We start from the raw sequence: 20,855 nt of genomic DNA, 5'->3' as shown, positions 1-20,855 counted from the left end.
AGCCTCCCGCTGGTCAGAGACAAAGGATGGGCCAGTCTGTACCCTGCCCTCCACAGTGCCATGAGCGCAGTCTGACCCAGTGCCCTCCTGTCCCACTGCCCAGGTGACCACTGACTGGGACCTTCAGAAGGGCACAGGCTGCACTGAGGGCCACACGGGCACCTCAGCTGCAGCCCCCCTGGCAGCTGGCATGATAGCCCTCATGCTGCAGGTGCGGCCCTGCCTTACCTGGCGTGATGTCCAGCACATCATTGTCTTCACAGCCACTCAGGTGAGATGCCACCAGGCAAACATGTGAACTGGCCCAGCCGACCCCCAAGTTCTGGCTCGAGGACTTCCAGGTGTTAGGTGCCAGTGCCTTTCGGGGTTGCATGGGTATAGAACAAGGGTGGGGAGTCCGTCACCAGAGACCTCACCTCATTGTACCTATTTCTGATGATGCCATTTTACCTGCAGAGGAGAGCTCTGGCCGGGCTTCCTCGCTGGAGCCTGGCTCCTCCTCTGAAGCCGGCCTTTGGGGTGGTGACACCAGGGGGCAGCTTTCCTTGGGGAACCCATAACCAGTGGCTTTAGTGGGAGAGTCTGGGTTGGAGCAGCAGCAGGGAGGCCAGAGATGGGTTGCTGAGATCACTTTGGGAATCCAGGAGATTAACCGGGACCTCTGCCCTCAGTACGAGGATCGCCATGCAGACTGGATCACCAATGAGGCAGGCTTCAGCCATAGCCACCAGCACGGATTCGGCCTGCTCAAGGCTTGGAGACTCGTTAACGCAGCCAAGGTGAACAGGTGTCGGCAGGGCAGGGAGCCACATGGGATGACCAAGGGAGGGGCTGGCTGCCTAACCAGGCGTGGGGAACCTTCTCTCTGCCCAGGGCCATGTGGATATTTATAATATCATTCCTGGTCTATACAAAATTATCACTTAAAATAGCCTGCTGCTTTGGCTCAGGGGAAAGAGAGTTGGCTTGTAAAGTCCCAGGTTCCATTCTGGTCAAGAGCACATGCCCAGGTTGTGGGCTTGATACCCGGTGGGAGGTGTGCAGGAGGCAGCTGATCAATGATTCTCTCTCATCATTGGTGTTTCTATCTCTCTCCCTTCCTCTCTGAAATAAAAAGTGTATATTTTAAAAAATTAGCCTACTATATTTGATCAAATATTTAATTACCTTACCCCTAATGCCTTGGCAGGGCCCAACAAAGTATTGTAGTATCATGGGCCTTATACGGCCCGCAGGCTGGATGTTGGCCACCCTGGACACCGTTGTCTGGCACTTTGTAAGGGCTGAATAAATGTCCATTCATTTATGTACCCTCATCCCAGCTGACACTCATTTTACAAATGAGGAAGCAGGCTCAGCATGTTCGTTGAAGTTTCCAGAGCATTTGCAGGGAGTGCTGGGACTTGGTACCCTTTGGGACACAGTGCTCTGGTTCTCATCTCCCACCTGGACATCCCTTTCCTCTGGTTTTGGATTCGGTGCCATAGGAAGCACTCCCTGATGTCGCAGGAGCCTCAGGAATGGGAGAAGGTGATGAGGACAGGAAAAAGAGAGAGAGCTGGGCCCTGACGATCAGCGGATGAGAGAGAAAAGGAGTCCAGTCTGGTTCATCGTCCATCTTCCCTTTTCCTTTAACAGATCTGGACATCTGTCCCTTACTTAGCTTCCTACGTCAGCCCTGTGTTAAAAGAGAACAAGGCTATCCCACTGTCCCCCCACTCCCTGGAGGTACTGTGGAATGGTAAGTAGTCCCCAGAAAGGGGGTTATCTTGGGGCAGGGCGAGGGGGAACGCACCCTCCCTGGGCTCTACCCCTTCCCTCAGGAGCTGAGCTTCAGCCAAACCTGTGGCGTGTCCATGGCCATTTTAGGGCATGTTGCTGCTTCTGAGAGGCTGCCCGGGCCCAGCAAGGCCTTCCTCCCAGCCGCTGGGAGAGGAAAGGAGCTGCTGAGCCCTGATGAGAGAGGCTGTGGGGAGCGGGGTTGGGCCTGCAGATGAGGCACGAGTTGAAAGATGTTCTTTGCATTCCAAGCTGAGAACTTGCCAGACAGTCCTCGTCATCCCTGTGGCCTTTGGATGAAGTGAAGGAGTTGAGATTCTTTGCTTTCTCAACCTTGGCTAATACAGAGAGTCGCAGGAGCCTGCTGGAGGAGAACAGGGTCTTCCCGGGCTGTGGCTGCCCTCTGACCCGCCTCTTTCTCACCATCCCAGGGCTGTAAGTCAGTGGTTGGTGTTGAGCACAGAGATTGGGCACCTCCCAGGACAGTGTCTGCACTTTCCCAGAGTTCCCACGTGACGTCCCCAGCTCCAGCTCCTCGGGGACTTCCTGTCCCTTGAGGAATTGGGCAGTTATTGGCTATTTTCTATGAAGATTGAAGCATGTCATGTGCTGTGCCCAAACTTGAACTCCGAACTCGCAGGAAGTGATCCACCCAGAGCAACTCAGAGGATGAGCAGCCGAGGGAGCTCATTAAGGAGGGCCAGGCAGCGTCCCGCAGGGGACGGCGTCCAGTCTCCCTGACCATGTACGTCAGTGGTGCCTGGTTCCCTCTAGGCCAGTGGTCGACAAACTCATTAGTCAACAGAGCCCAAATAACAGTACGACGATTGAAATTTCTTTTGAGAGCCAAATTTTTTAAACTTAAACTCCTTCTAATGCCACTTCTTCAAAATAGACTTGCCCAGGCCGTGGTATTTTGTGGAAGAGCCACACTCAAGGGGCCACAGAGCGGCATGTGGCTTGTGAGCCACAGCTTGCCGACCACGGCTCTAGGTGGAAGGAAGTCCGTGAGTGCTGTTCTCTGCATGTCTCCTAAAAGGGACCGTGGAATGGGCACGAGGTGCCAGCCAGGATGGGCAATTCGGGAGCAGTCCCAGGAACGCAGCTCTGGGGAACCCAGGCTTTGTCTTGGACACTCGTGTGTCTTGGAGATGGTGTGCCCTTAACTCCTGCCCCAGGACTGCTCCCTGTCACTCAGGTAGCACAGTAACCACAGTCACACTGTCAGGTGATGGGTTGACTTAGAGGAGGGTCAGGGTCCTTTCCAGCTTTGTCATCCTCTGCTCCCACTACCCTGGGCCGTGGCCTAGCATGTCTGACAAGCTCCCTCAGGTATAGAGGCATCTGGCTACTGCCTGTCTGTCGTTAGGGAGCACGAGAAAGACCAGGTTTTCATGGGCAGAGGAGACTGGAGATGGGCAGTGGAGAGAGGACGAAGCTGAAGCATGCAGACCCTGGAACTTGGGCTGGTGGAGCCTGTCTTCAGCGCGGAGGCGCCAGCAGGATTTGGCTAGTGTCTGAGCTCTGCAGGTATTGCCCCCTCTGTGGGGATCGAATAGCCCTGAGGAGACAACAGAAGGCACACGTCTGTGTGTCCTTGGAGGCGGAAGGAAGTATGTCCAGTTAATAGAACGTTGAGCAAGTCAGTCCTACACCAGGAAGGCTTTCCCCTGAGCCCCACTGAGGTCTTTCCACCCAGACCCGGTGATTCCGTGTGAGGGCTGGAGAGGGACTTGTGGTGCCGGGAGCTGAGCAGGATAAGGCAGAGGGCGGGGAAACGCCTTGAAGACCCTGGAGCAGTGGTGGCATGGTCTCTGTGTGAGCACCGAGGCCCCAGGAGGCTATCAAACACTTGATATGTGGCTAGTGAGGCTGAAGAACAACTTTATTATAATTAAATTCAAATAGCCATGTGGCTAGTGGCTAACATATTGGGCAGTGCAGCTTTAGAGCAAGACAGGTTTTTATTCCTCCCGTTGGCAGGAGGACACAGGGAAGGGATGGGGGCCCTGGTTCCTTTAGATCGGATTTCTTTGAGCTCTCCACCAGAAAGGAGAGAGAGTGGGGTTCAGAGGGATTGTCTACAACACAAGAGAGTGTGTAGTTATAGAAGGCTCCTGAACACCACTTGCACTTTACTTTTGATCCTTATTGGCAGCCTGAGTGTGTGGTTAGTCCTCTGCCTAAGCAGGGAATCTTGTTCTTCCCTTCTCCGCCTCCTCCCTCTCCAGCCAGCCACCCTCTCCACGGATCCCTCCTCCTGCCTTCATACATCCTCGCTCACCTGTCAGGAAACACAGTAAAGTCCCCGCCACCTTCAGCCTGTCACATTTTCTGAGGAATCATCTAGAGCCATTGCTGCTTGTGCCACACCCTCTCTTGACCGCTGACGCTTCGATTCATCACTCACTTTACTTTATCTTCTCCTGGTCGGACCCCAGGGCTAGCTCCGAGCTCATCCTTCGACCTGTTGCTGTGACCCTATCAATGAGGCCCTTGTGGCAGCCTCTTTGCGCCCCCAGTGTCCATGACCTCCTTGCTCAATGGCCTCTCCTCGGAGCTCCGCCTGGGGTACTTGTTTTCTTGTTTGCTCGTCCCATTCCCAGCGCTTCTGAGCTCACCCCAGGTTCCTGGTCCTCTTCGTGACAGGGCAATGGCTCAGGACTTCAGCTGCCATCGCTCACACAGGAGTTCTAGAGCGAATCTCTTCTGATCTCTTACCAGGCTGGACAGGCATCTTCACAGCTTCCCCGAGAGCCTGGGCAGAGAAAGCCCTGGGGTCTTCTGGTCAGAGGGTAAAAGTTGAAAAAGACCCTTACTTACCAAAGGCCAAATAATAACATGATGATCCACCAAGACTTGAGTACTTTTTTATGTGCCAAGCACTGTTCTAAGTATTAGCTAATTTATTTACTTATTTATTTATTTATTTATTTATTTTAAGTATTAGCTCATTTAAAGTATTAACTCATTTAATTCTAGTGTTCTCACATACATGGCCACTGTCCCTGTATGGACCAATAAGAACCACCCACTGCCTGTATGGACCAATAAGAACCACCCAGTCCCTGTATGGACCAATAAGTCCCTGTATGAACCACCTAGTCCCTGGACCAATAAGAACCACCCAGTCCCTGTATGGACCAGTAAGAACCACCCACTGCCTGTATGGACCAATAAGAAGTAACCACTGCCTGTATGGACCAATAAGAACCATCCAGTCCCTGTATGGACCAATAAGAAATGCCATTTTGGCCTGGCCTGTATGAGTCAGTGGTTGAGCATCGACCTATGAACCAGGAGGTCACGGTTCAATAACCAGTCAGGGCACATACCCAGGTTGCAGGCTTGATCCCCAGTGTGGAGCATGCAAGAGGCAGTTGATCAATTATTCTCTCTCATCATTGATGTTTCTATCTCCCTCTCTGAAATCAATGTATATATATGTATAATTTTTTTTTAAGTGCCACTGTGTGCACTCACAGGATTCTTTGCATCCCTTTTCTTTCATTTCATGATGCTGTCGTTTACCATTGACAGCCCTCTGCGCTCATGCTCTCCAGCTATACTATGGCTGTTTCCTTCATTTTTCCATTCCAGGGTCACTGTGTGCTGTCGGCTATTCCACCAGTACGTGACATGAGCACGAACAAAATTGCTGGTTTCCTTATCACCTCTAGAAAACCAGTCTGCTTTTCAAATTTCTCCCATTCTTGCCATTTCTGTTCCCAAGCCTCCCAAACTTAAGACTCAGGAGTTTTCAGTCCCTCTCAGTCCCCTGCCTCTCCTCAGATCTTCACCTGTCCTCTCCTGCAACTTAACCTTTCATTTATTTCCCTGAAATGTCCTTAATTGGTTCATTCACTCTACAAATAAGTGCGATCTTCCTCAGCCCAGGCACTGTATGACATTTCTGTGACTCAGAGGTAAGACATGATTCCTGCCTCAGAGAGCTCCCAGCTTGGGAGGGAAGACAGTCTGTGCGGTGGGGGTGTCAGAGGCACCACAGTCAAGATGACAAGGTCAAGGTACAAGCTAGCTGGGAGAAGAGGTGGTGAAGGGACGGCGGGCAACGGGGGTAACACGTGCCACGTCGATGGGATCTCTGGGGACTGCAGTCCTGTGAGTCTGAGGGGAGCATTGGAGATAAATTGTCACCAGTCAATGTTAGCAGTAAGGGAGAAGAGCAGTCAGAGAGACGCCAAGACCGTAGCTTTTAGAGGTGGTGTTAACTCCTTACTGATGACATGATATGAGGCTGATGGAGTCCATTAAAGGGATTGGGAAGGGGAAGCAGTGGGGATCACCGATGAAATAAGATTAGCCAGATAGTCATAATAAGCTTGGTTGGGTGTTGAGATCATCTGTTCTACTTATATATATGTTTGAAGTTTCCTATAATGAAAATTTATATGTCAACGTATATATTTCTGTAAATATTTCATATATTTTTCAGTACATAAATCAGATAATTTCCAGGTTTTTAGCTTGGGCAACTGGTTTGATGGTGATGCCAGCAAGTGATATTAAGGATGCAGGAGGAAGAACAGATCCCGGCAAGGGCGGTGGAGTGGAAAGCCCCGAAGGGAGGTTTGGCTCCACTATGTTTAAGGCTCCTCGGTGTCATCTGAAGGTTATACCTGGAAGCAATGGAGTAAATAAGTGTGCAGGTGATGATTTTCGAGTCACCAGCATGAAAAGGGAAGAAAAAAGTCAGGGAAGAGAGATTCCCAGGTTGGCAGGTAGATGAAGGGTAAAAAAGGACCCAGGCGCCTCTGAGGAGGACAGCTGCCAGGAGATGGCCTGGGAGGGGGGGAAAGGTCAGGAGGGCAGTGTTACAGGCACCAGGACAGGGTGCTGAGGGCGTGGGCAGGGCGGAAGGTGTCCGGCTCATCAGCGAGGCCGCAAGGACGTGCTGACTGAGTGCAGTGCGCTCAGAAGGGCAGGAGCGAGACCGCAACCAGTGGAATAATTAATGGGACAGGAGATTTCTGGTTAAAGATGGCAAATTGAACACATGCTTTTATCTCTGCTTTCTCCCAAAACCTCACCAAAATAAGAATAAAGGAATAAAAATGGCATAAGCACAAGGACAAAGAGAATGAGAGAGGAGACCACAGCAAATGAGCTATTCATCACATTTTTGGAAGATGGAAGTGAATGGAGAAGTGAGCAGGGCTAAGAAAATCGTGTAGAAAAATACCCGCAAGGGCGATGCTAAGAAACAAGCCCTTCACACCACAGAACCCCAGAGGCACAGGAAGGGCTTGGAGGCCCCGCGCACTGAGGAGGACAGAGATGAGGTATGAGACAAAAACAGGGATCAGTTAAGAGGAAGACTCCCAGGGGTACTCCCATCCTAGCCCCTTCCTGTCTAGGCAGGAGTTGGGAAGTTCATTCTCCACAGCCAGGGACCCAGTGGCCCAGGGATGGTGAGAGCCAGGAAGTGCGCAGAGGGAGAGGAGCCCCGGGATGGAATTGGTTAGCTCGCGGTACTTACACAGAAAGGCAAACCCTTCCCAGCCAGCAGCTGCTCAGGTCCGAGAGTATGGCAGCCAGGAGACTGAAAACTTCCTCTCTGGAAGAATGGGATGATCTCCCTAGCCGGTTTAACTCTGGGTAGAATGTCAGCCTGTGGGCCAAAGTCCCTGGTTTGATTCCGGTCAAGGGCACGTACCTTGGTTACAACTTCCTCCCCGGCCCAGGCCCTGGTCAGGGCACGTGTAGGAGGCAACCAATTGATGTGTTCCTCTCAAATGGATGTTTCTCTCTGTTTTTCCCTCTCTCTTCCACTCTCCCTAAGAATCAATGGAAAAATAACCTCAGGTGAGGATTTACACACACACACACAAAAGAAAAATGGAATGATCCCTTATCAAAAGACACACAGATACTAATATGTGGGCCCTTCCATGAAACAGCCCTGTCCCGGTCCAGTTCACTTTAAGGAAGCCCACCGAGTGGAAAGCTCACCCATGGTTAGAGCTTCCGCCTAAGTGCTCCAGATACCTCCCAAATTTTGAGGAAAATTTTTCCAATCGATAAACCCAGGCTGACTAATAACCATGTGGAAAGGCAGGATAAGGAAGGGTGTTCTCAGATGTGTAAGTCCCGTGCTCCGTTGGTCGGAAGGCGGTAGGGGATGCTCTCGGCAGGGAAGAGGAACCAGGAGAAGAAAAGGTTAGGAAGGAAGGAAAGCAAGCAAGGGAGGGCCGGGGTGGAGAGAGAGGGACGGTGCAGAGAGGAAGCGAAGCCGAGTGGGAGGCGGAGGAAGGTCCCAGCCCAACAGCCATGCAGCAGGTGGAAATGGAGCAGAAGGATCCAGAGAGAGACCTTCAGTGGGAAATGGTGCTGAGGAGCCTCTGACTGTTTGTTCATTTGAAGAATAGTATCCAGAGGAGCTAAATGGTTCTTTTGTGAAGTTTGGCAAGAAGTAGCGGTAGGGACATGAATTTAAGTTCACCAAAAAACGGGTCAGTTATTCACTCTAGAGGGGAAAACGGCAAATTAGTCAGGCAATGACGTGTCATCATTGTACACACTTGACTCAATTCATATATTTGTAAGGCCGTTGTATGGCAAACAAAATATTGATCTTACCAAAAGCTGTAATGTAATTACTTTGAGAAGGCAAGGTAGGGAGAAGACATGGGCTTGAAGTTAAGTCCTTATCTGCTGTAATCGAAAGTCGACAATCAATGCCTTTATTGAAAAACCATGAAGTAGCCATACATGCTTATTACTTAGAAACATGAAGGCAGATCCCAGAAGAAAACGACTAAAGGCAATAAAAGGTGTTTGCTCCTGGGGAGTGGAGGACAGCGGTGGCGAGGAGCGATAGGGAACTCTCTCTCATCATGAGCACTCCAGACCCGGTCTTGCCTCTGCCGTGACTACTCTAGGTTCCATGTAAACATGGGAAGGCAAACTCTGCCTTGGGTTTGTGCCAGCTTAATTCCAGAGATACAGAAATGTTACTCCCATGCAGCTCTGTTTTCTTTACCCACTTCTTCGGTGTGTGACAAATCTCACATCTGTGCGTGGGTGGAGAGAGCAGAGCGCCTGAAGAATGGCTCCTCTGAGTAGAGCACATCCGAAGAGCAACGTGGGCTTCCTCCTCACGGTGGCAGAACACTGTGGCCTTCTGTGACACTATGCCCCATCCATGAAAAAAGAAATAAGTAAGAAAATATTACAACTGTGGTTACAAACATAGTAATACACTGTGGTGACTACTTTACCATATGTAGCCGTTTTCTTAGCCCAGTACAGCCTTATCCCACTCACCTTTCTTGTGCTGTTATTGCAAGTACATATTCCTATGTACACTGTATACAAATTGTATGTAATTACTTCTTTTCCTTTAATATATTTTTATTGATTTCAGAGAGAAGGGGAGAGGGAGAAAGAGATAGAAAGAAACATCAATGATGAGAGAGAATCATTGATCAACTGCCTCCTGCACACCCCCTACTGGGGATCAAGCCCACAACCAGGGCATGTGCCCTGACTGGGAATTGAACTGTCACCTCCTGGTTCATAGGTTGACCCTCAACCTGAGAGGCACACCAGCTGGACTATCGTTGCTTTTTAAATCAGTTAAAGAGAAGGATATACTATTCGCTTAAACTGTCTTCTGTAAGACACAATTACACTTACTGGTGCTTTCTTTTTTTCTTTGGATTTGAATTGCCAACTGGGACCACTTCCTTTCAGCTTAAAGAATTTCATTTAGTATTTCTTACAAGGCGGGTCTGTTGGCAACAAGTTCTCTCAGACCTTGTTTATCCAGAAGTATCTATTTTGCACTTGTCTTTGAAGAATAACTGCTGGATTGTAGGACTCTTGGTTGACAGCACTGCCTGTGAGAGTGGCTAGATCTTTCATTTATTAGAAATAGACTTTAAAGTAGCCATTATAAACATGTAATAGATAAGAGAAATCATGATTAAGTAAGTAAAGAAATATTTTAGCCCTGGTCAGCTTTGCCCAATGGTTAGAGCATTGGCCATTGGACCAAAGAGCTGTGGGTTTGTTAAAATATACATTTTATTGATTTTTACAGAGAGGAAGGGAGAGGGATAGAGAGTTAGAAACATCGATGAGTGAGAACCATCATCAGCTGCCTCCTGCACACCCCCTACTGGGGATGTACCCACAACCAAGGTACACGCCCTTGACCGGAACCGAATCTGGGACCCTTTAGTCCGCAGGCCGATGCTCTATCCACTGAGCCAAACTGGTTAGGGCAGGGCTGTGGGTTTGATTCCTGGTTAAGGGCACATACCTAGGTTGCCGGTTCAATCCCCAGCCCTGGTCAGGGCATGTGTAGGAGGCATCCAATTGATATGTCTCTCTCTCCTCTCTCTCTCTCTTTCCCCCTCCTTTTCACTCTCTCTAAAAATCAAGGGAGCCAAAACCAATTTGGCTCAGTGAATAGAGCGTCAGCCTGTGGACGACTGAAAGGTCCTGGTTTGATTCTGGTCGGGGGCATGTACCTTGGTTGTGGGTACAGAGGCAGCTGGTCGATGTTTCTCTCATCAATATTGCTAGCTCTCAAAAAAAAAAAAAAATATTGCTAGCTCTCTAGCTCTCTCCCTTCCTCTCTGTAAAAAAAAAAAATATATATATATATATATATATATATATATATATATTTAATATATATATATATTTAATATTTTTTATTTTTTATTTTTCTTTAAATCAAGGGAAAAAATATCAGGTGAGGATTAACAAAAGAAAAAAGGAAAGATTTTGCATCAAATAGAAAATATCAATAAAAACAAATTATTAAAAACAAACTAAATAGAAATTCTGAAGTTGAAAAATATGACTAAAACATTCACTAGAGAGATTCGATAGCAGATATGAATTGGCAGAATAAGAATAAGAGAACTTGGCCAAAACCGGTTTAGCTCAGTGAATAAGGGTCCCAGGTTTGATTTGATGAGAGAGAAACATCCATCGGCTGCCTCCTGCACACCCCCTACTGGGGATGTACCCACTACCCAGATGCATGCCCTTGACTGGTATCAAACCTGGGACCCTTCAGTCCGCAGGCCGATGCTCTATCCACTGAGCCAAACTGTTAGGTCCATGTATACTCTTTTAATAGGAAAAAAAAAAATGACAAGGATGAATGGAAGGGTAAGAAGTAGACATAGTGAACATAGACATCCTTTTAAAAAGTTTTAATAGCAAAGAAAATGAATAATATCTAATACTTCTATATTCTAATTACTTTATGTATATTAACTAATTTATCAGCTCTGCGTAGGTACTGTTACTACCCCCATTTTACAGGTAAGGAAACTAATCCAATTCTCACAGTTAGTAAATGGCAGAGCTGAGATTTAAACTCAGGCTGGATGGCTCAAGTCCACATTTTTTTTCCCTTTTAAAAATAATGTGTTTTTATTAATTTTTGGAGAGGGAGAAAAAGGTAGAAACATCAACATCAATGGGCTGCCTCCTGCACACCCCCTGTAGGGGATCGAGCCACAGCCCGGGCCTGTGCCCTGACTGGGAATCACCCATCACTTCCTGGAATCACCCATCACTTCCTGGTGCATAGGTCATGCTCAACCATCGAGCCACACCAGCCAGGCCAGAGTCCAAGCTCCTAACTCGTAGATGGAAGGAAGTGAAGTGTTGAGAAAGGGTTTATTAGTTTTTGTTTTTCACTTGTAGTAGCAAAGACATAAGCAAAATCTAGCCAGGAAAACGGGTAATTGGCTTGATCCGGTTTGGATTTCTGCCAGAAAGCTACTGTGAGTGGCGAAGCCGGCGGAGGGAGCTGGGGAGTGTACGGTGCTGGAGAGGCGCTGTGGTCCCGCTGTGGGAGCAGCGAGCTGGATGGGTTTCCTGAGGAGCAGACAGAGGGGTCGGAGGGAGTGGAAAGGAGGACAGGCACACGCTGCTTTCCGAGGAGGGGCACCGGCTTTGAAGCGGTTACAGATGGAACTGAAGGAAAGTCACACAGAAGTCCCCATGGAGGTCTGCCAGCATGTTACCAAGAGCTGTGGGAGCTTTTGTTTGTTTTTTCAATTTTGCTCAACTACTTTTCTCATTTATCTTTGATTAATTTGTGTTGCTTATATAGTAAGAGCCACGATGAAAGTTACCAAAGCATTAGAATGAGGGGGGCCCAGATAACGACAAGGCCCAGTGCTGACATGGGATGGAGAGGTCTGTGGAGCCGAGGAGGGAAAGAAACACGAAGTATGGCGCCAAGTAGGCAGTCCCACACACACGCACACGGGGTCCCAGTGGGTAATGGGTGCACTCTTCGGGAATGCAGCGAGGGGCCAGCAGCAGGTTGGGAAGCGCAGACAGTGGTGTCCCGGGAGGCTCAGCCTCCTTTCTCCTCTTCCTTCGCCAGGCGTAGATCTCCCTGCTCACTGCGCCTTCAGCTGGCCTGTCTCCCACTCCCACTCCTCCTGCCGGCGCTGTAAGAGGCACCTTCCTTATGCACACCCACCCCTTCATTCTCGTTCAGTAACCTGTAAAGCTCTTGCTTTTAGAGTAAGTTCTGAAAGCCCTTCTCGTCTTGGGCCCGTTGCCCACCTCAGCGCCTCGGTCCGTCTGTGACAGGCGCTCCCTTGCCTGAGGACACACCGGGGGGGTGGGGGGTGCTTTAGAAAGACTCTCCCTCATGTTCTCCAGTGAGTCTTCACTTCAGTAGCTTGTTCTTAAAAAAAACACCTTTATTTTAAAATAGTTTTAGATTGTAGGAGGTTGTAAAGAAGTGTTCCGGGGAATTCCAGTCACCCTTTTACCCTTTTCCATATGATAATGTCTTAAGTAATTGGAGTACACTGTCAAAACCAGGAAAATGACATTGGTACAGTCCACAGGGCTTCTAGCTTATCTGGATTTCACCAGTTAGACATGCACTCTGTGTGCGGGTGTGTGCAGGTGTGTGCGCTCGCTCGCATATGCAGTTCTACCACGTGCTGCCTTATATACCCAATACCACAACTGCAGTCTGAGCAGCCCATCCTCACACACGCCCTCAGTCAGCCACCTGGCCGCACTGTCCCCCTGGCCTGCCCATGATGCCTGATCTCCATCTCTGCTGTGTTACACATCAACATTATAGAGATGAAATCACACACGTATCCTGATTTTGTTTTTTATTCAGCATAATTTCCTTTGAAGTTTATTTTCTTAAGTAGTTTTTTTTTAATCCTTTATGGAATAACCGTTTCTACCTCTGCCTTTGCATATGTCATTTTCCCTTCCAGAATACCCTCTAGCACTCTGCATTCATTTCCTTCTCTGTGTGCCTGAACCCACCCCCTCGTCTGGGACCTGGTATCAGTTGTGTGTGCCTCCCGCCCTAGCATTCCACTGGCCGGTGGAGGGCAGAGACCATGTCCGACTTACCTGTGTCTTCCCAGCCTCTGGTGCGGGCCCTGAGCTGTAGGCAGTCCTGGGGGAATGGTGTGTCGGATACATGAACTGGTGAAGTCCTCCGTTTGGTACTTGTACCGGGTCTTCTATGTGTTGTATGTATGTTGTCTCCCCAACTAGCCTCCAGAGTGTAAAGGGCCTCAAAGCCGCCGCTGCCTCCCCTCGATGTGTGCACAGGCCCCGGATGTGCCGTGGTGTCCTGTGAGGCGTATGTGTGTTGGGATGAAGTGGGTGTAGGTGTCTGTGGGCCTGGTGCCCAGCCTGAACCCCTTCAGTCAGCAGGACGGACCTGGCCATGTCGGGGCTGCAGACCTTGGAGCACGTGGCAGTGACGGTCTCCATCACTCACCCGCGACGGGGCAGCTTGGAGCTGCGGCTCTTTTGCCCTAGCGGCATGATGTCCCTCATCGGCGCGCCCCGCAGCATGGACTCGTACGTACACCCGCCCTCTGCGCCTGTGCCGCACGGCCTCTTCGGGAGGGAGGCCTGGCCCGGGCGCGGGCCTGGCCCTTGGCGACCTTGGTGGCTGGCAGCCGGCCATGATGGGCTTCACACGAGTGCTTACGGTGCTGACACAGCACTCACACACGTGTGCGCCAGTCCTTACGAGGACCGTGCAGTCACCTGTGCGGCCTCGTGTTACAAATGAGGAGACCAGTTGGAGCTAGTGAGCGCCCGAGAAGGCAACCCTAACCCCAGCCGTCAGCCCGCCTGTGCTTGCCCACCTCTGCCTCTTGCGCCACAGCACACGGACATGAGTCCCCCGAGCTCAGGGGCAGGGGACGCGCGTGGCACCTGCCACCATGCGAAAGGGTGGGTCTCCGCGCCTCCAGGTTTTTCACTCTGTTCTTCCCCAGGGACCCCAGCGGCTTTGAGGACTGGACCTTCTCCACTGTGCGCTGCTGGGGGGAGAGGGCGCGAGGGTCCTACAGACTCGTGGTCAGGGATGTAGGTGAGCCTGCCCCTTCCCTCAGCCTGCCTTTCATGGCTGCCGTCTGGTCCCTCCGCATCAGAGTCCCACAGGAGTGGTCCCGTGTGGGTACCTAGGGCTGCCAGCTGGGCAGACCAGGAAGTAAGCCCCGTCCCTATGGCCAAGCCCTGCCACATGGCAGGAGCTCTGCTGTCTGGCTCACGGCCCCCTCGCTTGCTGCCCTAGGAGATGAGACGCTCCCGGCCGGCACCCTCCACCAGTGGCGGCTGACCCTGTATGGCTCTGCGTGGAGTCCGGGGGACATCAGAGACAGGCAGAGGTAGGTACAGAGGGAAAGGGGCTGCTCAGGCCTCCACCTCCCTGGGAACCCATCCTGCGTCGTCCTGCTCCAGCTCGGCGGGGAGGACGGGGCGGGCAGGTGGGACCAAGTTCAGCCGGGCAGCCTGTCTCCTTCTCCGCAGACTCTTAGAAGACGCCATGAGTGGAAAGTACCTGCATGACGGCTTCTCTCTGCCCTGCCCTCCTGGGCTCAGAATTCCTGAGGAAGTCGCTTACCCCATCACCCCGAACACCCTCAAGGTGCTAAAGCTAACCCTCACCCTGCAGGCGGGGCTGGGGGGGCAGAGCTTGGTGGGATGGGCAAGGTGGTGGGAAGACAGGGTCGCCTCTGCCACCCGGCACTTCTTACGTAGGTAGGTGATGGTTCGGGCGGGAGAGGCAGCCCCTTGTGGGGGAGACTCTGAGCTCAGCGTTCTGGGCTGGGAAAGGCGGCAGGCCTCGGGGAGCTGCCCCTAACCTCGGTGTGGCATTCCCCCAGACGCTGGTGCTGGTCGGCTGTTTCGCCGCCTTCTGGACTGTGTACTACGTGCTGGAAGTCTACTTGAGCCAGAGGGATGTGGCCTCTCCCCCGGTTTGTCAGAGACCCTGCCGCTGGCTCCCGAGAAGCCGAAAAGCCAGGGAGGAGGGGGCAGAACTGGAGTCGGTGCCACTTTGCAGCAGCAAGGACCCCGTGGAGGCGGAGGCGGAGGCCGCAGGCCCAGTCATCGCCGCGGCTGCCCCGGGCCCGGGCCTGCGGGGCAGGGAGGAGCAGGTGTGCTGACGGCCAGCATGCAGCCTGGCACGGGCTCTTCCTCCTCGGCGGGGAGCTTGGCAGCTGCGCCCAAGTCCCAGGAACCCTGGGAGCAGGCACCCCGATCCGCACGTCCGTCTGTCCGCAGCCCAAGGCTCCGGAGCACCTCTCGCCGCTCAGGGCGGGCCAGGCTTTCAGAGGGGATGTGCGGGGAGCGGTGCAGAGAACGGAGGCAGCCGCACAGGACCTCCCTGAACCCACAGCTTCGGGTGAGAAGGACTCGGATGGGATTGGCCCGTCCCTTGCGGGCAGGCCTCCGTCCTCATTTCTCCTGGCCAGTGGTGCGGGCCTCGGACCCTCGCCCACCCGGAGCCAGAAGAGCGTCCCGCGGAGACATCCCTGGACTCCCTCGGGAAGAAGCCGCAGAGGTGGGGACTGGAAGGGCCCGGATATCCTGTGCTTCTCAGGACCCACGACCCGGAGCCAGCACTGTCCTCGCCTTCCTGCCTAAGCCTTGGACCTTGGACATCCGGGTGTGGCTGTGGTCCCTCCGCCCAGTACACTGCCCTCAAGCCATTGCCTCAGTCTCCCTAATCAGAAGCCCCCCCTGAACCCCGGACTCCCTCACCATCCCCACCTTTCAGCCGAAGGGTCAGGATGATGCTCCTGGCCAAGCCAGGGCGGGCCTGGCCAGGCTGCTGCTTCCCAGGGGAGTCTGCACAGGACTGGGAGGGTGTGGTCACTGCCACCCACCCAGCCGCCCTGTCCTCCCGAAGTGCTCAGGGAACGGCCTCACCCCCCCTCCCCCCCGAGGCCAGTTGTTTGCTGGCAGCTCTGATGCCCCTTCTTGGCTCCCCCTCTTCTGAGCTGATTGGTTGACTCGATTTTTTTTAACACTTAAGACTTGATTTTCTCCTTTCACAGCAGCTTCTGTTGAATTTTTTCTGCGCAGCTTTTCCACAATAAAAACTTCCACAGAATTCTGCCACCCCTCCCATCTCCTTCTCTGCTAAGCAAGTTGCCAATAGCTCCTCCCCATCAGTGCCCAAGATCCACTCCTCTCCCCGGCGGCCTGGTCCCCTGAGAATTGCACCGGGACCTGCAGTGGGAGGGGTTCTTCCGAGGACGCTGGCCAGAGCCTCACAGATGCCCTGTTTCCCAGAACCACACAGAAGTGACGAGCGTAAATCAAACGGCCAGCCAGGCCTGAGAAAAGACTGATGTATATTTTCACCTTGAATTTCAACCTCCAAAATATTCCAGCAAACTTGGGGGGGGGGGTTGGGCTGGGTCTCCCTCAATGGGCATCTGGCAAGGGGGACGGTGGGTTTGTCCCAGCCCCAGCCCAGCCCCCTGTGCAGCCCAGGCTGGGGGAGGCAGTGGAGAAGGCGGGAGCAGGGAGGGCGGGAGCAGTGCTTCAGAGGAGGAATCGGGCTCAGGGGTGGGCGAGGTGCCCAAGCGCAGTCCCCTGTGCTCAGTGACGGAGCTCGGAGCCTGGGTGCTGGCCGGGGCGGAGGAACTCGGGGTGCGGGAGGTGGGCGAGGAAGGAAGGCTGAGGCGGACGAGCGGGGAGCCAGGCTGGGGGCTGGCTGGCCCTCTAGCTGATGATCTGCCGAGGCCGCCCGTAGCCCGTCATGCCAGCCTGGGAGGCCCCTCTGTTGCTGCCCATTTGCAGGCCAATGACGTGCTTGCCCTCCTGCAGCTGGCTCTCTGTGAACTCCCGCTTGTGCTCCTGGGCTTTCCTAGAGGAGGGACCGGGTGACCACTCGCCAGGCCTGCCTGCTGGTTGCTCTGCCACTTCCTGGCCTGGTCCCTCTCCCTCCTTGTCTCCCCTCCACCCTCCACCCTCCATCCACCCCTCCCTCCTTTAGCTAGCTTGGCCCTCAGGCTAGGGAGGCTGGTTGCGCCCCAGAGGTTAGGAAGGGAGGAGTCAATCATATTAGGGACCCAGTTCCCCCCTTAGACCTCATCCCTTCCTGGCTATCTGCTTCCCCAAATCACTCACCATCGGGCAGCCCAGGCTGCCCCCTTCTCACGCAGAGACCGCACTGGGAGGAGCCACTTACTTCATGAACCAGTTGGGGTCTCCGCGGTAGTGCCCGTCGTTCTTGGTCACGGCCAGGCTGCCCAGGGCCATCAGGGTCCTCTGCACGGCTGCCATGTCTTTGCCTGTGGGAAGGGCAGGCGGACACACTTCAGGGCCGTGGAAACGGGACTCTCGAGGCGGCCGCCCCACCTCAGAAAGAGCCAACCAGGGGCCAGGGTGCGGCAGAACCACCGAGGCCGCGGGGCCCCTGGTGTGCGCCCCTGTGAGTGTGCTGCAGTCTCCCCACTCCTGTTTCCATCACAACTGGTCCCTGCCTGGGCCAGCCGGCCGCACCAGCTCCTCCACCCTCTGTTCTCGGTACCTTCAAAGAGGTCCACCGTCTGGAACATGTCCGTCTTGGTGACGCCGTAGTCCTCGGCTGCCTTCAGGAACTGAGCCACCTGCTCCATCTGCTTAAAGACCATGGAGGGAGGGTTCTCGGGCACCTTCACTGGCTTGGCGCCGTCGGGGTGCAGGCTGTTCACCAGCTTGCTCAGGATCTGCCGGGCAGAGACGCAGCTTGGCACTTGGCTCGGGGTGCCGGCCCCATGGCACTCACAGTGGCCCAGCCCGCCCCCTCCCCGGGGCGCCACTCACCACGCCGTTCTTCAGCCAGACCTGGAAGCCCAGGCGGCCGCGATCCGGGCGGCCCACGTCCGGGCCGCACTGCGCCACGATCCACTCCACCAGCCGCTCCTCCAGCTCCTCGTCGTACTTCTTCTCGATCTTGGATTGCACCTCGCGGCTCATGCCGTAGGAGGGTCCCTTGTTGGCCATGTTTGGGGAGAGCTTAGCACGGGCAGAGAAGGGAGAGGGCAGGGTCAGAGCCGGCTGTGCTCTCCCCGGGCAACAGGTCCAGCTCGGTGCCCCACCACCCAGAGTCTAGACCTTTGTCTTTCTCCGCCTGCTCCTTGGTTTTGTTTTCTCAGCTCTGTCCTCTGGGCCCTCCCCTCAGCCAGGGCCCCTCCAGCCTTGGAGACCAGGGGGGCAGAAGACCGGTCTCTGGCGGACGAGAGCAGGCTTGGTCAACTAAGTTGTGAATGACCAGTCATAAGTATTTTAAGCTTTGCAAGCCATGTAGTCTCTGCCATTGTCCCACAGAAGCAGCTGTAGGCAAGACATAGACAAATGAACATGGCTTTGTTCCAATAAAACTTTATTTACACAACTGACCGGTGTGGCTCAGTTGGGTTGAGAGTCTGCCCCCAATGCAGAGCTCTCTTTCTTTGGCCACAGAGGACCTGTGGGCTCTGGAGGAGGCCGCACTGGCCCCCAGAAGGAAGCCGCAGGAGTCTGTCTAGCCAGGTCTGAGGCGGTTCCCTCCGACCCCTGCTTCTCCCCTTTACCCTCCACCCAGGAGGGGCCCTGCAAACCCCGCCCGCCTCAGCTCTGCCGCCAGCTCTGCCTGCCTGCGCTGAGTGGCTCCCACCTGCCCACAGGCTGGCGAGGGCAGGGAGACAGCCGCCCGGGAGCTTGGGCCAGGGCCCTGCATTTCCTTAGGGAGCACGGAGTCCCCTCATGTCCAGGTCCTCACACCACGAGAGCAGCTCGAGTAGCCACGGAGCCAGAGTCCTCCAGGGACGGCTCAGAGCCAACCACCTGCCTGTGCAGACCAGCAGGGGCTGGGCTGTCCCCCTCCAGAGGGCCCGCTGATGGGAGGGGAGGCCCAGGAGCGGGGCCAGGCAGCACATGGGCCTGGCTGCTCAATGGCCTGACCACAGGTATCAACCCGGGCGGTGCCCAGAGTCCATCTAGGGAGGTGCCGTGCCCTGGCCTCAGGGAGGTCAGAGGTTGAGGAGGAGGGAACGGCCTGAGGAATGACTGGTTAGCCGCACGCCGTCTCTGCCCCCTCCCCCAGGCCCACGCGTGTCCGCGGAAGGCAGTGGACGCTCCCTCGGGGCTGGGAGCACCTGGCAGGCCTCTGTCTCCCCAGCCTCCACCCTCTCGGAAACAGCGGGAGAGCGTGCGGTGGAGGGCACATCTTCCTTCTGGCATGGCAACGCCCTTCTCCCGGGTGTCCTGATATGAACGTGAGGGCCGGGCCACTGGGGACAGGGTTCTCTCAGCACCCCCACCCCCACCCCCCAGTGATGCCAAAGAACCCAAGGCAGAGAGCTCTGCACTGGGCCACAACAGCAAGCCCCTCCCTTCCCCAAAGAATTCTGTGTCCCCCTGCTCCCTCATCACCCAGGGGCTCCTGGGCAAAGCCCTGTGGTCCAAACCACCATTGGCAAGGACAGGGATCCCAGCTCAGCCTGCCTCCCTCCTTCCTCCTCTGTCCTCCCTCCTCCCTCCCTCTCCTCTCCACTTCACCCCCATCCCAGGCCCGGCTGCCTCCCTAAGGCCAGGCTCACTGTCTCCCATGCCCTGCCATCTTTATTTAAAAAAACCCACAAAAATGTTCTTAATTTTTAGAGAGAGGGGAAGGGAGAGGGAGAGAGAAACATTGGTTGCCTCCTGCATGCCCCCTACTGGGGACCAAGCCCTCAGCCCAGGCCTGCGCCCGCCCTGCCCAGAAACCTGTGAGGAGCTGCCAGTGCAGAGCTCCCAGAAGCCTGGGTAGACCTGCCCGGCCTCTGGGAAGAGGGAGAGGCCCCGCACCCGGGGCGGCCCAGACAAAGGCTCCTGGGCAGCAGGCGGCGGCCCTGCCCTTTGGCTTCTGTCAGCCTCCCCTCCGCAGGGGGAGCGCAAAGGCCCACTGCAAAGGGCCGGGGTCTTCCAGCAGGAACCTGGAGAAGCTCGCAAACCAGGGCCCCTCTTCCGAGTAAGACGCAGCTCAGAGGCGTGAGCCCTGTGCCCCCGGGGACGGGGACGGGGACGGGGCAGGAGCAGGAGAGGAGGCTCGTCTCAGTCCTGGGGGCACAGAAGAGCCAGCTCATCTTCAGCCAGAGGGGAGCCCGGGGCCCGGGCCGCCAGCCCAGGAGCCACCCTCCGTTCCCCTCCCGCAGTGCGGGCCCCCCCCTGCCTGTCCGGAGGTGCCCTCTCTCAGTGTCTGGAAGGAGCTATGTACCCAGAAAGGCAGCCCTCACCTCTGCCTGCAACCTGCACACTGCACCCTCCTGACCCGGGCTTTGCACCCATCCCACTGCCATGGGGCTCTTCAGGCTGCACGGCCCCAGCCCCGGGACCCCCAAGGGTCTCTGCTCCCCAGCACTAGTGACTCTCCTCCTCACCTTCTTCTCCCCCCTCCCCCCTCCCCCCACCACACACACACAGACAGCAGAGCCGACCACCCCTCCACCCGCTCAGTCTCTGCTCCCTCCTCGCCAGTTGGGCCTCCTGGGCACTTCAGTGAGCAGCGTGGCTCGGACCCCTCCCGCCCATCGCTAGGACCACCTTCCCACCCGGAGGGGAGGCTCGGCTGCATGCCCCAGGGCAGGCTCCCGGCCGGGAAGCAGCCACACCCCAGCCCCGGACAGACGCACTCACTGGGCTCCGCAGCGCGCAGGGAGGACTCGGCTCTGTCTGGGCTTGGACAGACAGGATGGGGCGCTGGCTGGGTGAGGGGTTTAAAGGCCTGCCACGGCGGTGATGTCAGCCTCCCCCCTCCCTCCTGCTGGAGGAAACGGCTC

At 54.7% G+C, this 20,855-nt stretch overlaps 2 protein-coding genes and 1 non-coding gene across 8 annotated transcripts in view; 2 read left to right on the top strand and 1 right to left on the bottom strand.

Annotated features, from left to right (window-relative positions):
• PCSK7 (proprotein convertase subtilisin/kexin type 7) overlaps nt 1–16,157 on the top strand; it is a 29,408-nt gene extending 13,251 nt beyond the window's left edge. For 4 of the 6 annotated variants that reach the window (XM_036427029.2, XM_036427024.2, XM_036427027.2 and 1 more), the window contains 8 exons: nt 104–271; nt 672–779; nt 1,639–1,741; nt 13,473–13,629; nt 14,055–14,149; nt 14,354–14,447; nt 14,590–14,707; nt 14,946–16,157. In XM_036427029.2, the coding sequence (XP_036282922.1) occupies nt 104–271; nt 672–779; nt 1,639–1,741; nt 13,473–13,629; nt 14,055–14,149; nt 14,354–14,447; nt 14,590–14,707; nt 14,946–15,227 (1,125 nt within the window). In that variant the 3' untranslated portion in view covers nt 15,228–16,157. The remainder of the gene's footprint in view (nt 1–103; nt 272–671; nt 780–1,638; nt 1,742–13,472; nt 13,630–14,054; nt 14,150–14,353; nt 14,448–14,589; nt 14,708–14,945) is intronic. The other 2 variants (XM_045577925.1, XM_045577926.1) reach the window with 2 other exon arrangements.
• LOC118713855 lies at nt 8,820–8,946 on the top strand. Its single transcript, XR_004986415.1, has one exon. It is a non-coding gene; the product is annotated as a small nucleolar RNA SNORA11 (small nucleolar RNA).
• A 247-nt stretch (nt 16,158–16,404) lies between the features above and the next one.
• On the bottom strand, nt 16,405–20,855 carry TAGLN (transgelin). The gene is made up of 5 exons (XM_036427045.2): nt 20,713–20,855; nt 17,881–18,072; nt 17,606–17,783; nt 17,264–17,366; nt 16,405–16,939 (listed from the first exon to the last, which is right to left on the bottom strand). The coding sequence occupies exons 2-5, from the start codon at nt 18,058–18,060 to the stop codon at nt 16,795–16,797; spliced, it is 606 nt and encodes a 201-aa protein (XP_036282938.1). The 5' UTR covers nt 18,061–18,072; nt 20,713–20,855; the 3' UTR covers nt 16,405–16,794.

The sequence above is a fragment of the Pipistrellus kuhlii genome, unplaced genomic scaffold (assembly GCF_014108245.1).
Source record: "Pipistrellus kuhlii isolate mPipKuh1 unplaced genomic scaffold, mPipKuh1.p scaffold_m20_p_9, whole genome shotgun sequence".
Classification (NCBI taxonomy): Eukaryota; Metazoa; Chordata; class Mammalia; order Chiroptera; family Vespertilionidae; genus Pipistrellus; species Pipistrellus kuhlii.
Note: the sequence above shows the minus strand (reverse complement) of the source record. Positions and strands in the feature narration are given on the sequence as shown.